The sequence below is a fragment of the Vidua chalybeata genome, chromosome 13 (genome assembly GCF_026979565.1).
Source record: "Vidua chalybeata isolate OUT-0048 chromosome 13, bVidCha1 merged haplotype, whole genome shotgun sequence".
NCBI classification, from domain to species: Eukaryota; Metazoa; Chordata; class Aves; order Passeriformes; family Viduidae; genus Vidua; species Vidua chalybeata.
The window spans coordinates 7,401,904-7,420,796 of record NC_071542.1 but is presented as its reverse complement, the minus strand read 5'-3'; the positions used below and the strand labels follow the sequence as shown (position 1 = coordinate 7,420,796).

Here is an 18,893-nt window from a genome sequence, read left to right as displayed (position 1 = left end):
CTTGGCAAGCCTTTAAGGGAGGTTATTGTCTACTCTTATGTTACATGTGAGGCAGCTGAGATAAAGAAAATTAAATTGACCTATATGAAGTTACTTGATTATTGACTGAGTTGAAAGCCCAGGAAGAAAATCATAGCTTCCCTGAAGAGAAACCTAAAACTTTGAGATGGCTCAGGAGGGCAAGATTCTGCTGCAGGTCTTCTATTTGTGCTGCTAAAATGTTTCCCTTAACATTAAAAATAGGATCAAATATCATAATATTTAAAATAGTGAAGTAGAAGGCAGTTTTCAAAATTACTTATACAACAGTATCCTTTCAGAAACCTTAAGCTCAGTCTGACATTGAAAAAAATTGCAAACTGTACAATAATTCTTGCCTCCCAGAGATAAAAGTATGTTCTGAACTTCAGCTTGGGCTCAGCAACCCCTCAATTTTCAGTTCTGAGCCAGTACCCTGATAGTAATGCAGCTGCTTAGGTCTCTAGTAAGCATCACTTCAATCACTATCAGCAATGAATGTAAACTTGGGAATTGCCTTGAGCTATATGATCAATTTAAATTTTTTGTGCAGTTTGAAAAAGAGGGGATTAATACAAAACAATGTTAGAAGAAAAATCTCTTGACTTTGAAATAACCATTTTTCTGAGAGAACATAATGAAAAATTTCCACATGTAATATGAATTATTTTGACAGGCTGTGACATTTCTGCTGGAAATAGTTCTGAAGGGATAGTGGATGGGCTATACTTTGGTCCTCCTTTGAAGCCAATTGCTTCATATCCATTGACTTCAATCAGAACAGTATTATGTTAAGTACCTTTTATAACTGCTTTATTCTGTTTTTTGTTTACAGAAGATAAATTTATGCATTGCACTACCAGTTTATCTGTCTTTCTAATAACTTTTAAATGTATTTTCCAATTTGAATTCAATATAACAGAGGGTACTCTGTTATATACTCTGTTATATACCCTTGCCCTACTAAGGCAAATGCAGAGGGACACTGACCTTTCACCATTTGGCTTGGTCTGCCCAACAACCAAGAGGCAACAGCTTGCATATTGCAGCAAACTAACCATGATACCCTGGGCTAATCACAGTATGTTCCGTATTGTAAAACCTCAACTTTACAACTAAAGATAAGGTGATATAGGGAATGTAAAATGACTGACTTAAAAATTCAAATTGGCACTTACAGCTTTCAATGGCAATATATTGATGCTGTATTTGATGGAGAACAATCACCAGTCTTCACCACCAAGACTTGGATCTCCTTTAATGACTTTCAAAGAGTCTTCCTCATGGAGCATATTTACCCTATTGACAGTATTAAAGTTTCACTACTTGATGACCCCTTTGTCATGATTTCTGCAAATATGGCTACTGAGTAGTTAAAATTATTCAACATGAACCAAAGAAATTAATGAAGGATGAGCTCTCAATGATCACTAAAAACAACTATCAAATGCAACTTCTTGCTTGAGAAATTATTAATTTTCTTATTGACAAAAAGGGGAATATGTCAGGTACAAGATTACTGTGCTCGTGCCTGATTCTTACATACTTCCCTGAGTGTCCTGTAGTGGGAAGAGATTGATCTTTCTCATTAGTCTGGAAATGGTGCAATACCAGGAACAGGCACTGGGCCAAATCCATTTCTACTCTCCAGAATCCCAATGAATAGTCAGTGCATTGAGAACATATGAGAGACTAAACTGAAAAGAGTAAACACTATACTGGGCTGTTACTTTGGAAATTGGCTACTGGGATAGGTGGACCTTTGGTCTGAGCAGCATGGTTTTCTTCTGTTCCCTATTCTTATAAGCTGTTGAAACTTGATTTAAGGTTGTATTTCATTCAGAAGCCTCTTTGCTATAAGCCAGCTCCCCAGGACCTGCAGCTGTGCTAGAATGATGGCTCTGGAGGTCATAACTACTACTGTACAAGCACAGAAGAACAGAAAGCATAAATGTGCTGTTTAGAAAGTAAACTGCTCTTCAAAAAAGAAAGTTAAATCTCAAAAATTCACTTTCTTTGAAGTGTCCTTTAGCTCTAGACTTGAGACCTGTATAGAACAACCCTCTACACGGTATAACATTCACATTTTCCATGTTAGTTTCTAGTTTAAGAGCAGACTCATAAAATTTCTGATGGACATAATTTTGAATGGGACACTGTACTGTTCTGTAGCATCTGGAAACTAGGTAGTTGCAATAAGTATCTGAATGTGACAATATCAGAATCATGTGAATGCATAAGACAGTTCATCTGCATATGATAAAAGAGGGGTTCAGATGAAATAATACAAACAAGTTTATCAAAAGAATGGGTACCATTCTTGCAGTCATCTGGCCTTGAATGTTTGCATATCTGTCATGGAAACATTTTATGGTCAAAATAGCAATATGCTGTGTACAGTAATCCTATCACATTATTATTTCTGACACTGGTTTTGGTTGTTTGGGGTTTTTTTTTCCTCTAAGAAAGAATAACTATGATAATCAAGTATTTTCACTAAATGAGACAACTCCCCCAGATTTTCCTGTGTTAAGCACCATATAAAGGCAAATTATGGGGGACAAGATATATTTTATGAAGTTTAATCTTTAATGATTAATATAAAAAGTACACTAAACGTAGTCAATCAATAGTTCTCTGGGCAGAGCACTTGCAATACTGTCTCTTATTTCTAACAGAAATATTTATGTTAATGACAAGGAAATTATAAATGACAAGGAGACTGCCTACAATTGCATTCCCAAATGAAAATTAATCTGATGTATTTTGCAGATATTGTTGGAAACAATAATATTGATAATATATGAGGAGGGAAATACTTTAGTATTAACCATTGTCATCATACAAGAGTCCACCTATGATGTGGCTGCAACAATATTCAAAATAAAATTTCAACTCTGAGCTTTGTTTCTCTTCCTAAAGCCTTAAATAACTCCATATTATCAGTCTACTGACTTTGTTTCTTAAGTTTCTTTCAATGTAGTTTGAAATATAGTTCTATATGTGCTTGGTGTAAAGAGTTCCTACAATTCTTCAAAGTTCTGATTTTCCTCTGTAAATGTAGTCCTCTCTGCTATCCATTAGTTCCCCAAAGTGCATCATCTGATGGTCCATTAGCTGTGTGAAGAACAGAAACTCTTCCTGTCAGTGCCAAGCAGGGAATTCTTTCTGGGTAGGAATCTCATGCATGAGGGACCCATCTGGGACTGGCTGATGAATGGCTGTAGTCAGACTTCAGTTAAATTCTTCCAAGCAATTTGAGAATGTAAAACATTATCTATGGGTTATATGGCTTTTGATTGCATTAAAGCAATTATTTCCTGGTTCCTGTGAAACTTTGGAGATGAGGAAATGTTCAAAAAGTTCTGTGTAAAACAGATGGATGATTCCACTTCCTGTGGCAGGCAGAATACCAGAATTTTATCTGCCAGAAGGGAACTGCCTAAAGTTACCTTCCCCTGGGTTTGCATCCCCGGGTTCTTTGGTCACTAACAAGGATTGACCTTAACTACTCCTTTCTTCAGTAGATGCACTATTAGTCTCCTGTTTTCCTGTCCTTTAGTCCTTGTTTCCATTACATGAATGAATGTGATCTAATTTTCCTTGGTTGAAATTAGTAAATGAATCTGTGATTTATTAGGAAAGCTCATCCATCCCCATGAACACAGTGTGCAAGTGATTTCTCTAGGCAACAAGGCTAAAAGTCGTGATACTCACATTTTATCCTTTCTGCAAATCAGCTCTATTCTGACTACCTAGCCAACATTGTTCAGTGTGTGAACTTACTAGTGGAAGATGCTTTGCCCCAACGGCTTTCACCAGTAATGATTGTCCTAGAGGTATTTCAAAACTGTTCACATTGAACTGTGTGATGTGATCATCACAAAAAAATGTGTAGTGAAAGGCATGTAGTTCACATAGGAAACTTAAAACATTGTATTATTTCCTCACTGAAAATAAGTCCCCTTTTTAACCTCAGTTACAGGATTCTTTGTTGTAATCTGTGTTTTCTGAGTTTATAAATGGGTTCTCTTAAAATGAAGTAGTTCAAAGCGCTGCAGCTGCCCAGCCCCTGGACTGTTTTTGCCAGCAGTCTGTCCCTCTGGCAGCGGGGCCGTGCTGCGTCGGTGGGTCTGGCTGGCTGCGACACCACTCCGCGGTGCCGGTGCTCGCCTCCTAGGAGCGGTAGGCATGGCCATGCTGAGAGCTCCTGAACAGAAAGGTTGAGATAGGCTGGGAAAACCCAGCTTTCTCCAGGGATATCAATCTGCTTTCAATGTAATGAATGCTTTAATTAAACATCTTAACACGTTTCTATTAAGCTTTAGATCATACTGATTTTTAAAGCCACCTTTAAAGACTATGTAATTTAGATTAATTTTATTAAGCTTGTGTAAATCTCTCGTGACTACTTACTTCTCTGTAAGTAGCAAAGTACTGTAAAAGCAAGAAAACATTATATTGCTTTTCGCATAATCTTGTTGATTGTTTTTAGGTAATTTAAGAAATATTGGCTTAAACAAAACGAGTACCCAAGCCAGCTCCTGTGTGAATTGAATTTAAAGTCCTTTAGTTATTTATTTATTTAAACTGCTTACTTCTTCACTGGTGGTGTTCAGGTTAGTTTCTTGAGCTAGGGGAAGGTGAGAGTGTTCCAGGCGCACATGGCCGCGAGCTGCACCGCACTCGTACGGAGCCCTCGTGCTGGTGTGTAACTCCCGCAGGAAGCGCGGAGTGCAGGGCTTGGAGCGGCAGCAGGGGATACGGGGAATCAGCCTTTCCCCCCGGCCGAACCGTTTGGAGTTCTCAGTGACAGCCAAGCCGGCAGGCGCAGGGCGGCGGGGACGGGACAGGACGGGACAGAACAGGGCAGAACGCGGCGCTGCTCCAAACGCGGCTCTCGCGAAGGCCCGCGGCCGGCGCAGCGTGCCACAGTCGCAGCCGGCCTGCCCCCGACCTGGGCGGGACGGGACGGGGCTGGGCTCCCCGGGATTTCGTAACCGGCCCCGGGGAGGGCTCGGCCGGCCCGTCCCGCCCCGGGACCTGCGGCGAGGAGCGGCCCCCCGACCCTCCCCCGCGGCCGCCGCTCCCCTCCCCCGGCCGGCGGAAGGACAAATAGTCCTCGCCGCATTGTTCGGCTCCGCACAACTTTGGGCCGCTCTCGGCCGGCGGGTGGAGGGGCGGCCCCGCGGAGGGGCGACAGGGCAGCGGCCGGGCGGGCACGGTCACGGTCACTCCGGTCCCCCGCGGCGGCCGCCCCGGGGCAGCGGGGCTGGGGGCGGCGCTGGGGGCGGGCTGCGCTCGGCGCGCCCGGGGCTCTGCCGCGGGGTTCTCGCTGCCCGAGGGGCCGCTGGAGGGGCAGCTCCCGCCGGCCTCGGTCCCGCCGCCCGCCCCCGGGCTCTGTGGTCGCGGTCACGGCTGGCGGGCGGCCCCGCTGTGTCCGGCCCGGTTCTGCTGCGGGCAGCGGGACCAGGAGGAGCCATCTCTGATGGGGCCCTCGCACCGCGATTTCTCCTTTCAGGCGCCTTCTTTTTTTTAACCTCCTTCCCCCAGACAACTTTTGTAGGAATTCTTCTTGAGAGGAGGTCCCTTACGGTGAGCTAAAGCTTTTACTCACCCCCTGTTCAACCACAAGCACTTTGTCAGCGGCAGAAAACAAGTGAAGTGTAACTGTCAGTGCCCCACAGAAACAGGTTTTGACTTAACAATAGTCACTCTGCATATTTTCCCTCTGGTCACCTCCTAAGTAGTACTCTTTGGCGATAGGTTTCACCACTGCAGCCTCTTGCAAATGTTCTAAATCTTTCTGATTGTAGAATATGTTACATAATATATATGTTATATAATTTTAATTACTGCGAGGTAAATATAGCAGGCAGCAAATTCGGTTATCTGTAAGATGGGCTGTACTGATAACAGCAAGCACTGCGTAATCATGAGGCTTGGGCATAGGAACACAGCTCTATGATCTTTTGTAGGATACTTTTCCAGTCTGGTTTAAAGGAAAAGACATAGGAAGAACAGAATGCCTCTCCACGAACTTCATCCAAAAGTTTCATGCATTGCAACAAAAATATTTTAATTTTTTATTGGCTCAAGTCAGCTTCCAGGTGAAGGAACACATCAGTGAGAAAATGGAATTGCTTTGTCCATCCTAGTGCAGGAAACAATGTTATCTCCTTATTGCTGACTCAAATGAGCATTGCTCTCTGTACAGGGAAGTTTACTGGAAGCAGTAGAAACAATTCAGTGGTTTAGGTGAGGGCAGGAATTTGTTGTAAGAAACCAAACAAGAACAACAACAAACTGGAGTAGGGAAGGTTTGCTGGCTTTTCTTCAGGGCTATGGATTTGCTGAGCAATAGCCTTTATCATTACTAAATTGTTGGCTGTGGATGCAAGCTGACTACATACATGTTGATTTAAAGGAGCCATGCCAGTGAAAACTCCATCCTTGGTCAAGTGCTCTGTTGGGGATCACCTTAGGAGTTTGTACAGTTTGGGTGGTGATGGTGAATTAATTCAGCATCTGTAAATTTGAGAATAAATAAGCCAAAAGGAGACATGCAAGCTTAATGATTCTATTCACACAGGCATGATACATTAAATAGTAATACAGAATACATTTTCTCACATCCCTGAATGCACAACAGCTGTCTGCTGTATCAAATATTTTTCCTTTAAGGAGTGGGTGGAAAGCAATTCATGAAGGCTGTGAAAAGTGCATATGAGTGTGATTATTTTCAGGGAGTTGTGCTCAAGTGATTTGGGTTTTATATTCCTCTTAATTTTTTTATTATGTTCTGTATGTAATTCTTCATTTTCATGGTCACGTTGAAGCATGTGGAAGAACGCTGCCATCGCCATCTGGCAAGTAGCAATTCCCTGATAGCTCTGGTTGGTCGCTGACCATATTGATGTTGGTAGCTCAGCTGTCAGGGCAGTTACCATAAAGATTTACAGTTGTATTGTGTGTTCTGTCAGCGTCTGGAGTTCACTGATGACTTTGTGTGCAGAGGTTTACCTTCCTATTACTTGCACTACTCCATGACAGACCAAAGACTTCTCTGAGGGAAGGGTATTTATCTACAACACTGATACTTCTCATCATAGAAAATTCATTGATGAAAATATTTTTGGAAAAGCATCTACAGGAATACAGTCCTGATTGCTGGAGTCTTAGCTTGTGAAATCATCAGCAAAATTATTAGTGGTTATGATTGCTCCTGTATTTTCCTTCTATCTGTCTGTATTGTTGCTCCCTACATAGAGAAGACCTTTTATTTTTAATGAAGTGAAAGAAAAGAGGGTGTAACAGTAACAGAAGGGGATAGCATTCTAGCTGCTACATAATGTACAAGAAAGGTACAGTCATGTCACAGAATGGTTGGAAGTTTTTGATTTTTGTATGATTTATATGCTCTACTTACTGCATTTGCACATGTGTGAGGAAAGGACTGTATCTAGGAGTTGCAGCAGGAATGAGACCAAAAGTATTTTCTTTCTTGCATATAGGAAGCCATTGTACCTATTTGAATCAGGTTTCAGACACTGGTTTCTTCAGATCCTTTAAAATGTTTACAGTATAAACTGCCTTGGGTTTGGTTTTCTTCCTTTTTAATGTTGACAACATTGGGGTTTTGTTTTATTTTCTGTATATGGCTATGACAGAATAAGGATATGAAATACATTTTTTAAAAACTCTTTGCAGTGAACAAGAATAATTTATAGGGAGTGGCAGAGCTGAAAGTATTCTAAGTAACACCTTCAGCATGGGGTTGGAGATCCTGAGAACAGGTGAAAGACAGTATTGCACAGACACAGAACATCATGGCTTAATGTTTTAAGTGTACACATTAGTTCCCTTATCAGTGTTACATGATAAGGGGTTAAAAACTGAGTACATTAAAGATTCCAAATCTCACAAATGTGGAAGAATATGTTCAGTACCCAGGAAACATTAGGTTAATTATCTTTTGAATTTTACTGTAACAAAGAATGTGATAGTTACTGATCTTCCACAGCAGTTTTAGTTGAGCTATCTGCAGAAGTATGTTCTGAATTTTCTGGCTTGGCCAGCTCACTACAATTTTGTGTTCCCCAGCAATCTTCTTTAGGTCAGACCCACAGTATTTTGGGTCAAAGCATACCTTCCCTGAGGCCTTGTGTACTTGCTAAATTGTCTGGCATAATTTCTGGAAAGTTCATTTATGTTCTGATCATTTTTCTCTAAGTGCCTTGAAGCTTTTCTGAGAGGACCGCCAAGCATGGAGGTGTAACACAGAAAGAATGGCTGCTACAATGTGACTTTTGGCAATGAGCATGTTTACTTGGCATCTGCACGGAAAAGTGACTTGTCATTGTGGAGCAAATAAAACATTTTATGGTATTTTGTGTAACTTTAAACCCTTGCCATGGATTATGTGTCTATATCATCTTCCACTCAAAGCTTCTAGCTGCAAATAAAAATCTATAAATGTGAACCTTAAAATCTGATGTCAGAGGGCAAATACAAAGTATTTGTATTAACAAAAAATCTATAATTATCTATATCTTAACAAAAATGAGTTATCATTTTAATCCAGTTACACATCAGTACAAATAATTGTTAGCATTATTACTTCCACTTTCTTTACATATAGCAAGCTTTCTAATCGATGCTTATCAGGGTTGCAGCTGTACTGACTGGTACTGAGTGCCACTACTGGTTAAAAGTAGCACTTCCAGAGAAACAATATCTTCTCAGTAGGTATATAGGGGATATTGTAATAAAAATATGTTAAAGAATGTTGCTCATGAAATGTATAATGATCTGTGTCAATGGGCACTTCCCTCTAAAGTGTAGTATTATTTATACTTCAAAGAGAAAAAGTACATACTTATATCCCTCAGGGGCACAGGGAATGGAAGTCATTGTGTTGGTATTTTAATACAAATTGCTTCCTGCATTTCTAAGTGGCAAATATATGAATATTCATAGAATCACGAGGCCAAATGATCATCCAGCACAAGGCATGTAAGGGAGAAAAACGGAGGAACATCTCCAGAATCTCCAGGTTTTCTTTGCCTGGGGGTGGTAAGTTTGTTACCACATTTCCGTTCCTCCGGAAGATGTCACAGTCAGGGCCTGGGTGGGAAGAGTTGATTTGAAAGGGAAGGGTGTGTGGCTGGAGAGCCCTCGGTACAGCCTGCTGCTTTCCAGAGCTGGGGCACTGCCAAGTAGCAGCCTGTGAGGGATGCGAGCTCCTCCCCACTGCGTGCCCTTCCTCACTGCACTTACCGGCTCCCTGGTGCCTTGTAGGTTCTCCGGGAATTTAGTATCCTTTTTCATTGTCCCTGTGCTTCGTAAATACCTTTGCTCCAAAAGAATAATATGCCAGTAGCTGCATAGATAATTGCTTTATAATTCTCACTTTCGGAGAGAACGGTAGCTGGCCTTCGGTAGCTGGGGTCAGACAAGAGCAGGCCCAGGCCCAGGTGGTGGCAAGTAGGTGCCACCTGGGGGCTCTGCAGGCTCGAGAGACGGGTGTGCGACGGAGCACCGGCGTCGCACCGGCACCGCTCCGCTCGGTGTCGGGGAGAGGCGTGCGCTTGCCTTAGGCTGGTACGCTGGTGTGTGAGGTGGCTTTACAGACACGAAATAAACTTCCCGGCAGGACAGGCTGGCAGTGCGGTTTTGTGAGAAGGAGAAGGAGCACAAAAGAGTGATTTGCCTGTAGCGGTGGCAGGACCCAAATGAGGGCGCAGGTTCTTCGCACGCTGCTTCCCATTCCTGCACGGAAGCCGCTGGGCTGGTTCACCTTTAGCATCACCTGTTTCAGAGAGCTGCAGAGTTTATTTGAATGTGTGTTCTTATAGTTACAGCCATGTTCTTGTGCTTTGGCACGTTACGGTTTTAATGGTGTGTATTTAAGAGGAAGCTGCTAATGAATGCTTAAAGATTTATGTAATTTATATGCCATTTTATTTTAAGCAGTAAGACTGTGTATTGATATATTGAAAGTATTCAGGCATATTTTAGGGTATATGAATTCAGGGTGAGTGCGATAATGTCTTCTGGGGCACGTGCATTGCCGGCAGTGCTGCATGTCGAGGTTTGCTGTCGGTTTGGCTGAGTTGGGGAGCGCTGGGGAGGGGTCTGTTCCCGCGGGGTGCGTGTTTCCCTGAGCGGCCCGAGGGCACCCATTCTCCCCATCTGCTGGGGCGTCCGGGGGCGAGGCGGGTGCCGGGGCGGCTCCCGGGGGTGTCTGTGGATCCCCGCCCGCCCCGGCCGGGAGCGGCGCGGCGCGACAAGGGTTAAGGCGGCGGCGCTCGACGCGGAGGGATACGGAGCCGGAGCCGTGAACGTGGTGCTGAGGCTCTGTAAGCAAAAAAATGTCCGCCTGAGGGAACCCACAAGTTCCTTCCAGCGGGGGGGGAGCGCTCGGCTCGTCACCTCCCACCCAGCCCGCGGCCCGCGCGCCGCCGCCGGCCCGGCCCTGGTCACCGGAGCACACAGGGGCAGCGGGTAAGTGCGGGCGGCCGCGAGAAGTTGGGAGAGAGCGGCGGGGGGAGGGAAGCGGCGGCCGGGCGCTCGCAGGGGCAGAGGCGGCGGCGAGAGGACGGGGCCGCGGGCGCGCGGGAGGGAGTGGGGCTGCCCGGGGCGGCGGCGGGGAGACCGCGGGGGAGGCGGAGGCTCCGCCGGGGAACCCGAGGGGCGGCAGCCGGGGCCGGCCGCGCCGGTGGCGGGGCGGGCGTGCGGGGTCTCCGGGCCGCGGACCGCGGGCCAGGAGCGAGTCCCCGCGGGCGGCACTCGGCGGCTGCCGGTGCTCATAAAGGACCGGGCGGCTCCGAAACTTGCCGGGGCGCGGGGCCGCGGCGGCTCCCCCGCGGCGCCCGCCGGCACAAGGGAAGGCGCGGGCCCCTCCCGTCCCCGCCGCCGCACGCGCATTCCGCCCCCCCCCCACCCGCCCGCTGGTGGCGCGCGCGCGCCCGGTCCCGCGTGTGCGCGTGCGGCGCGCGGGGGCGGCTCCCGGCCCGCCGCGGTCCCGAGCGCGGAGCGGCGGCCGCGGCCCCCGGTGGGTGGGTCGGGAGAGAGGGGGAGGGGGAGCCGGCACCGGCGGTGGGCGATAATGCCGGGGCAGAGATGGCTCTGCTGAGGCCCGTCCGGCCCCGCTCGTCAGCCCCATTGTTGCGGGGACAGTGAGTCACTTAATCTCTCGCTAATTCTCCGGACCTCGCCGGGCCGCGGCTGTTTATTTGCTTTCTCTTGCCTGGGGGGGACTTAATTCCTGGCGGCCGCCCTTCTGCGGCTTGACCGTGCCTTGCTCGAGGTTGGGGGAGAAGTGGAATGAGGGAGAGAAGGGAGCCTGAGGAAACTTGAAGAGAGTTCGTTAGTTCGGGGAAGCTGCTGCTCACGATTCCCTCAGCCCGCCCGGCCGAGCGAGGCTCCCCCGGGAGTCTCCACCCCGCCCCAGGGGTGCAGGTACCAGAGGCCCCTCTTCGCCGGGGCCGGGTTCGCGCCGTGAAGTGCTGCCTGTGCCTCTCTCCCTGTGCCCTAGAAAGGTGATCGGAAGAGCGGAGGAAGATGAATTCCCAGCAGCAGAGGATGGCCGCTATAGGAACTGACAAGGAATTGAGCGACTTGCTGGACTTCAGTGCGGTAGGATATTCTCTGAGGTCTTCTCATGACTTCTCCGTGGTCTTGTGAAGTGAGGAGCAGGGGCAGCAGCGTGCAGGGCTTGGCTGGCTCTGCCTCAGCCAAGTTGGACACCTGAACTTTGATGTAATGTCTAGACTTCAAGATTTAATACTGTAATACCAGCTGGGTCAATTGGTTTAACTGGTTAAAATCAGGCTGACCCAGTGGTGGCATAATCTAATAATTAACGTTGGTTAAGCTGGCGTGTGGCACTGGTACCTTGGCTTCTGGGTGGTGTGTTTTTTTTTTTTTTGTTTTTTTTTTTTTTTTTTTTTCTCCCTTATTTAAACAAAAGAAAAACTACTTGCCACAAATAAAAGAAGTTATTAATTGAAGGTCTTGGCTAACAAAATTGTAGGTATTTTCTGTGTGTTGCTTTTAACATACCAAAAAGGCTCTTGATTTATAAATATAATAGAAAACTACTGCATCTTAAATGCTGTCTTTGTGCAGTGACTTTATACTTGTAGATCAGTAAGAAATATAATTTGAGTAAAAAAATGTAACTCATGTAACTATTTGAAATATTCCCAGTAGTAGTAGGTGTCCCTTTAGTTTTAAGTTGTTTATGTTTGTGTAGAAATGAGGTTTTGGTCCTATTAATAAATTGCAAGGAGTACTCCAGCTTATTGGTTTTGTGTGTCTAAACATGCATCTTGCATTCTGTTTGTTTTCAAGCAAAAATATAAAAAAAAATATTGTTTGCTATTAACCTTTTTTCTGTTTACCTTAATTCAGCACAGACTTTCAAAGCCAACTAAAACATGTCTTCTTCTTTTCTTGTTTTGCAGATGTTTTCCCCACCTGTAAATAGTGGAAAAACCAGACCAACTACACTAGGAAGCAGCCAGTTCAGTGGATCAGGTAGGATGCATCCGAGATACAGAATGTTCATCTCGCTGGGTTGTAATGTTTCAGCGTAGTCTCCATGTTCTCAGAGTATTGTAGTCTTTCATTTGTGCATATTCTCATAAGATATTCAGATCAGTTAGAGATGTGCTGTTTTGATCTTTATAGTGCATTTTGCTAACTTTAACCATGGTTTTCCTCTCTGTCTTAGACTATTAGGTACAGTGAAGTGATGAATGTCTCTAGCCATACTGACATGGAAGTTGTGTATTTGTTGTACTAAAAATGAATGTCTGTGTTGTTTTTGTTTGAGAAAATCAAATCTAGCTGTTCAATTGAAGAATTTCCTAGCCCCCCCGTATGAAGGGAGAAAACTTCTGTAAAATGCCAAATAGTTAAATACTCCTGACTCAAGGACATGCTATTTTTAAATGCAGTACTTAAGGAAAATGTGAGTTTAATACAATTTTCTAGTACTGTGTAGCTCTCAAAGATTTGGCAACTAGAATTTTCTTGTGTTGAAATTTTATCCATGCATCTGGAAAGCAAGTAACTGTATATTTACACATTGCATGTATTTTGTGGCCTCAATGTATTATCACATTATCACAGGGTCCACCTAATAGCTGTGTCAGAGACCTTTAAGCTAAGACTGTAATAGGAAATAAGTGCAATTTTAAAACAGATGCTTTGTGTCATTCCCTAAAAGGAATATTTATTACTTATTACAAAAGAGAAACACAAGTAAGTTTTTGATAAAACTTTTTTATGTAGGTTCATCTTGTTTGAATACAGTGAAATGATATTTTTGATCTTATGGATACAACAAAGTAACGCTTGTGTTTTAGTTAATGAAAATAAATGTTTAGAATGCCAGTAGAGGAGTGGAGTAGTGGCTTAAAGTTTTGCAGTGACATCCCCTGTTAGCCTCTTAGGTTGTCAGGGCTGTTACTTTGAGAGTCCAAATGACCCTGCATTTTAGTAACACTTGAGGATTTTTGTTTTTAAAAGCATCTTAAGACTTCTCCATTGAGTTGCTTTTCAAACTTTCCAGAGACTCTCACATTTAATGTAATGAAACTATGTAGCAAATATAATTGTTACATACTTGAAGAAGTCTGTTTGGTTTTCTCCTAAAATAAAGGACTGGCTTTCTCTTCCTCTTTGAAAGTATATCAAGTTTAAGTTAATGGCAATAGTAAGACAGCAAATCTGTCTTACAATATAGTTAATATTTAAATTTTTGAAAATACAAATATTTAAGAGAGTTGTTTCCCTGAAGCTTGTTTTAAAAGACATTCAGGCATCTAAAACTTAATTGTGGGGAGCACAATGTGAGCATCTCATCCCACTTTGTCCTTGGTTTTCCTGAATGAGTAGAATGATTTTCTGTTAAATAATAAAGCTTTCATTTTTACTTTAGGTCTTAGAGCACTTCTAAGTAATGTGGCATGTCCTATTTGTAGGTAATGTTTCCCTTTCTTCCCTTGGATGTTTTAGAAAAAGAGAGAATGCCAGAATAGTTATTTCTTTAAGAGAAGCAGTGTAAGTGACTCCTTGAATTTCTTTACCAATATGGTGTATACTCCTATAAATACTAATCCTCAGTACAACACTACAACTGTCAGACAAGCTACAACCTCAGCTGAGTTCCCCTCTCAATGATAGTATATGTATTCATGGATTTTCATTTAAAATGTTTCTAGGTGTAGAAATTTACTGGTTAGTGGATTATATACCCTATTTCTGGTAATGTTATGATCTAAGCCTTGACCTAGGGTGATTACTTTGCAGCAATGAGAGGTGACAAACTTCTTTATTAGTTGTGTTCTGAGGCAGTGTTAAGTATTGTAGAAAAACTATGTCAAGATCAGTGATGAAGTACAGGCATTTAATTTCTAAGTACTTTGATTTAATTGGTGGTCTTGCTATAATTTCAAGTGTTTTGTAACTTCTAGGACAAACAATACTTAAAAACCTTTTTTTTTTTTTTTTTTTTTTTTTTTTAAACTGACCAGAGATCACTTTTTAAAGAGAAACATGAAAAGAGGAGGTATTTATTCCTTTGAGCTATCTAGGACTGAAAATCACACTGTGTGCCGATTCCTAAAAAGTGCTTCTTTTTTTCTTTGGGTGTTGCTGCCTCTTACAGACACTTTCAGTGGTTTTGATGGCAATTAGGGAAGTGAAGCTTACTTTAATATCTTTCCCATTAAGCTCAGTTTTATTTTTGTGATATTTTTACAAGCATACTGAAGGAAAGTGCTTTCTTTTTTTTTTTTAGTTGGAGTAAGACTGTGCTCATTGTTTTTTATTTTAGAGCCCCCTCTTTCTCATTTAAACTTAAACATCTGCAAACACCTCCCCTCCCCCTCCAACCTGTCAGTGATTTGAGATTCAGCCTAATGGCCCCATTAAATAGGTGAAGATCAATTGTATGTCTACATGGCTCTTAAGACTGTATATTTCTGGGAAATCTGATTTAGAAGGAAGGAATGCTCATGATGCTTTTTCCTTACTACCCACTGGTCCCTAGTTTAAAAGGACAAATTAGTTGCTGTTAAAGAATGGTTAAGTTTTCTTTGTTTTTCAGATGTGGTTTTGTGAAGTGTTGGAAATACTGGGGTGTATATTATTAATCCTGATGTAACAAGCTTGATTTGCTTTAATTCTGCAAGCCTTCTGTTGATTATATTTTAGAAATATATCTGTAGTTTGGTTACATGAATAAAACAGCTAATACAACTGATCTATAATTTGTAAGAAATTGCTATCTTGGATTAACAGATGAACATTGTGTTTTGATTAAAACATAGCTGGGGCAGGCTTGCTTTCTACAGGTCAATCAGTTATGAATGAAAGCTGCAGATAAAATAAGTGAACTAATCTGATATATTGTAGTATATTATGACAGTAAGTCATGTAAGCTGCTGATAAAGTCAAATTACTTGATCAGACTGCTGGTGAAAATAAACATATTGGAAAAGTAACCTGATAATGTAAGCCTGTGAGTTAAGCCACAAAATATTCCTTGTCATACCTGCTGTACTCAATTCTTGTTCAAAACAGAACTTGTCATTCTTTTCTCCTCCAAAACCAACTTCTGAAGATGAAAGCATTTCTGTCTTAGAAACTGTAGTAGAAGGTGGCAAAGGTCAAAGGTTTGTTCCATTGAGCTTTTTAATCTGGTAGTTTGATTTTTTTCTTTTTTAGATTCTATGTAAAATCTAAATCTTCAGTCACTACTGTGGCTAAAGGTAGTGTTTGTGATTTACAGTGACATTTTGCTTGTTTTGCCCTTGTCTAAGCTACAACACGTATGCTAATACACACTTGGATGGTTACTGATTTTGCCCAACACCCTTTATTTATTACAGTAATTCCATTAACAACCAGTCACAATATGCACGTGCACACCCTTGGCAATGGTAGTGCAATTTTCCTATGGTTTTTAGTAGACTTGATCTCAATCTCAGTTTTCCCTGTAACTGATTTTTTTAATCTCAGGTTTAGTACCCTAAAATAAATCCCTTTGGGTTTTTTTTTTTTTTAATCTTTTGCAAAGAAGAATAACTCTGAGGGAGTATTTTTCTGTGGCCTACCATTTTCAATTTAGTACCTTTTCAGTGTGCTAATAGCATTATTTATTATTTTTACATGTGGCTGTGCACATGCATCAGTGAGGTATCAGTCAAAGAGATGAAGTAAGATATTGTGGCTGTATAGCAGAAAAGAGGAATAAGAGTTTAAAGTAAGAGGTACAGTTTAGGAGCTAAGTTGTCAAAATACGATACTTCTCTTGCCTGTAAGATTCTTCTGAAGTTCATGAAAAATAAGTATGCACATTTGGATGTGAAGAGCTTTGGGCACAAATCTTGTGTGTACCCAGACATTCCTCATACATGCAAAAACTTCTGGATGTATCTGTTTAAATATCTGTTTGTATTGGTTTGGTTGCTTTCATACAAATTCAAGAGACTGGCTGCCCTTTCCACTTGTCTCTACCAATGTACTGAGTTTGTAAGGGGTGCCCTGGACTGGGATGGGCTGCTAATTAGTGACTTGGTGCAAAGACCATTTAAGCTGATAGCCTGCCATTAACCTGAGTGTCCCTAAATTAGGGCCATGTGTCTTGAGAATGGTCACAATGGCAATTCTTGAGCAGGTCTCTTAAGTTACCAAACAGTGTTTCCAAAATTAACAAGACCTGACTTTGTCAATCCTGTGAACTCTTATTTCCTTTTCGATTTTCCATCAGCAGTTCTTTGTAAAAGAAACAAACAAAACAAAACAAAAACACCTCCCAAATTAAAAAACAAAAAAGAATTTGGGAGAGTTACCTGGATGAGCAATGGTTTAGATCTATGCAATTTCTGAAGAGAAGAGGCACTCTTATTGTGTCTTAAATGCTGGGAATCTGGAGTGGTCTGTTAAAGATTAGATCATGCAGCAGTGTAGCTTTTTTTAATTTTAAATTTTTTAATTTAAAAAAATTAGTTTCATTAAAGGTGAACCAGCAGACTTGGTAACCTGGTATTTCATCTTTGGTCTGAGAGGTACTAAATTCTGTCCTCTTCTGAAGAGCTTTAGGAGAGTTGAAGAAGCCTTGTGCTTGAAAGCAGAAGGGTGTCCATGGCTTCTTTACCTTCGATTTTTTTTTTTGTAGGGAAGACCCATGGATTACACTTCAAATGGGCCAAATGCAAATGAGGTCAAGATTTCAGTCTGGATCCCTCACCTGGTGCATTTAGACACCTGAAGGATGATGCAGAGCCAGTAAACTCATGACTCTGCAGGTTGCCTGTTGGCAGCCCCTGTCTCACTGCTGCTGTCTCGTTTCCTCCTTCCATTCCTTGCCTTGGGAAAGATAAATTACCAGGCATGTCATGAGAAGTCTTGACAAGTATAGTGTATATTCCTGTGTGATACAGCTTCCACACTCCTGTTTAAGAAAGAGAAGGGGAAAAAATGTTGGATAAGTAGAAAGAACTGACAACCCAGCTTTGAAGCAGTGTATTGCGAGATGTTTGTGGTCATATGGATATTGAGGTTTTGGGGATTGAGGAAAAAGGGAGAGTTACTAAAATAGCTCAGTATTCTGAATCTAGCTTGGTGAGCAGAGAAACAGGTGCTAGACCATTGTTCATTGCTGTTGACTTTGGTTTTGAAAGATGATGGTATGAACCTCATGACACTTGGTCAGAAATTCTTTGCTGTTTTCCATAGAAGATCTGAGAATTTTGTGCTGGTCTGTCTTCTGTTTAGAGATATATTTGACACCATTAGTAAGGGAAATTGAGTTTTGCTGTGTTTGCATGTAGAAAGCATACTTTCAAAAAGTTAATCCTGTATTTCCAGCAATTTTTTCCTTAGATGAGAGCAGCAGTGTGGTCACTGTGTTACAGGCACAGCATGCAACCTCCAATCCCCATATAAATATTACTGGTTTGGGATGCAAGGAAGATCTTAGCAATGATATTTCTGGGTGGCTTCAGAAGATCTGGGATTGCAGTAGTGCCTTGTTCGTGGATCTAAGGATGGGATTACCAACATCAGCCTCCCTTCAGCCAGTAACTCTGTGCCCTGCCAAATTTTTCTGATCTACTGTAAGTGATGAGGAATATTCAGATGCTTTGGAGAGTGGTCTTAATGGCATGTGAAAGGAATATGATTTGAAATTTTGTATTTATCTTTCCGTCCAGACAGAAGATTTGATAGAAATGGAAATGTGAGGACTAAGGGTTTGAGTAAAGAGGGGGAAGAGCAGTATGAATGGGATTCTTATGTATTTGTATGTTCTTTAATGTCAGCTGAGCTTGTAATCTCTCCCTGTAAAACTTTAGTGTCTGCAGTTTTGCTAAGTTTTAATGTTTTAGGGTTTTTTTTTTTGGGTTTATATGTTTATGGTCTCTTTTTGATCTTTAGAAAAGGAATTTTATGTTAAAAGCTTATCATTCATACATGCTTGCCAAAGTTCCCCTTCCCCTCACTTCTTTCCAGCTGTCACACAAAGAGGATTTAACCCCTTAGTTGTTTTGCTGTCAAGTTGCTGTGACAGCTGTTTGTCTCAGGTAATTCTACTTTATCCAGAGCTGAGCCTGCAGATACCATTATCTGAGTTTCTGTTAATGTAAACTATACTCTATTATTAACTAGGAAAACTGTATTTTCCTGGAATTGCTAAAGGTATAGTGTAATTTTTTCAGGGCTGAACATTGTGTGTATTTATGAAGAGAAGGTTGCTTAAGGCAGTAATATAATACCATACCACTCAGTAAGACTGAAGTTTGTGGAGACTGTTTTTAAAATCAAAGCTGTACATAAACTGAAATAGTTTGCTAGGTTTC

General features: G+C 42.2%; 1 protein-coding gene across 7 annotated transcripts in view; it reads left to right on the top strand.

Annotated features, from left to right (window-relative positions):
* The first annotated feature begins 10,439 nt into the window (after positions 1-10,439).
* TCF12 (transcription factor 12) overlaps positions 10,440-18,893 on the top strand; it is a 161,517-nt gene continuing 153,063 nt past the window's right edge. For 4 of the 7 annotated variants that reach the window (XM_053954883.1, XM_053954882.1, XM_053954880.1 and 1 more), the window contains exons 1-2: positions 11,132-11,658; positions 12,489-12,561. In XM_053954883.1, the coding sequence (XP_053810858.1) occupies positions 11,584-11,658; positions 12,489-12,561 (148 nt within the window). In that variant the 5' untranslated portion in view covers positions 11,132-11,583. Of the gene's footprint in view, positions 10,525-11,130; positions 11,659-12,488; positions 12,562-18,893 lie in introns of those variants that run through there. The other 3 variants (XM_053954891.1, XM_053954879.1, XM_053954881.1) reach the window with 2 other exon arrangements.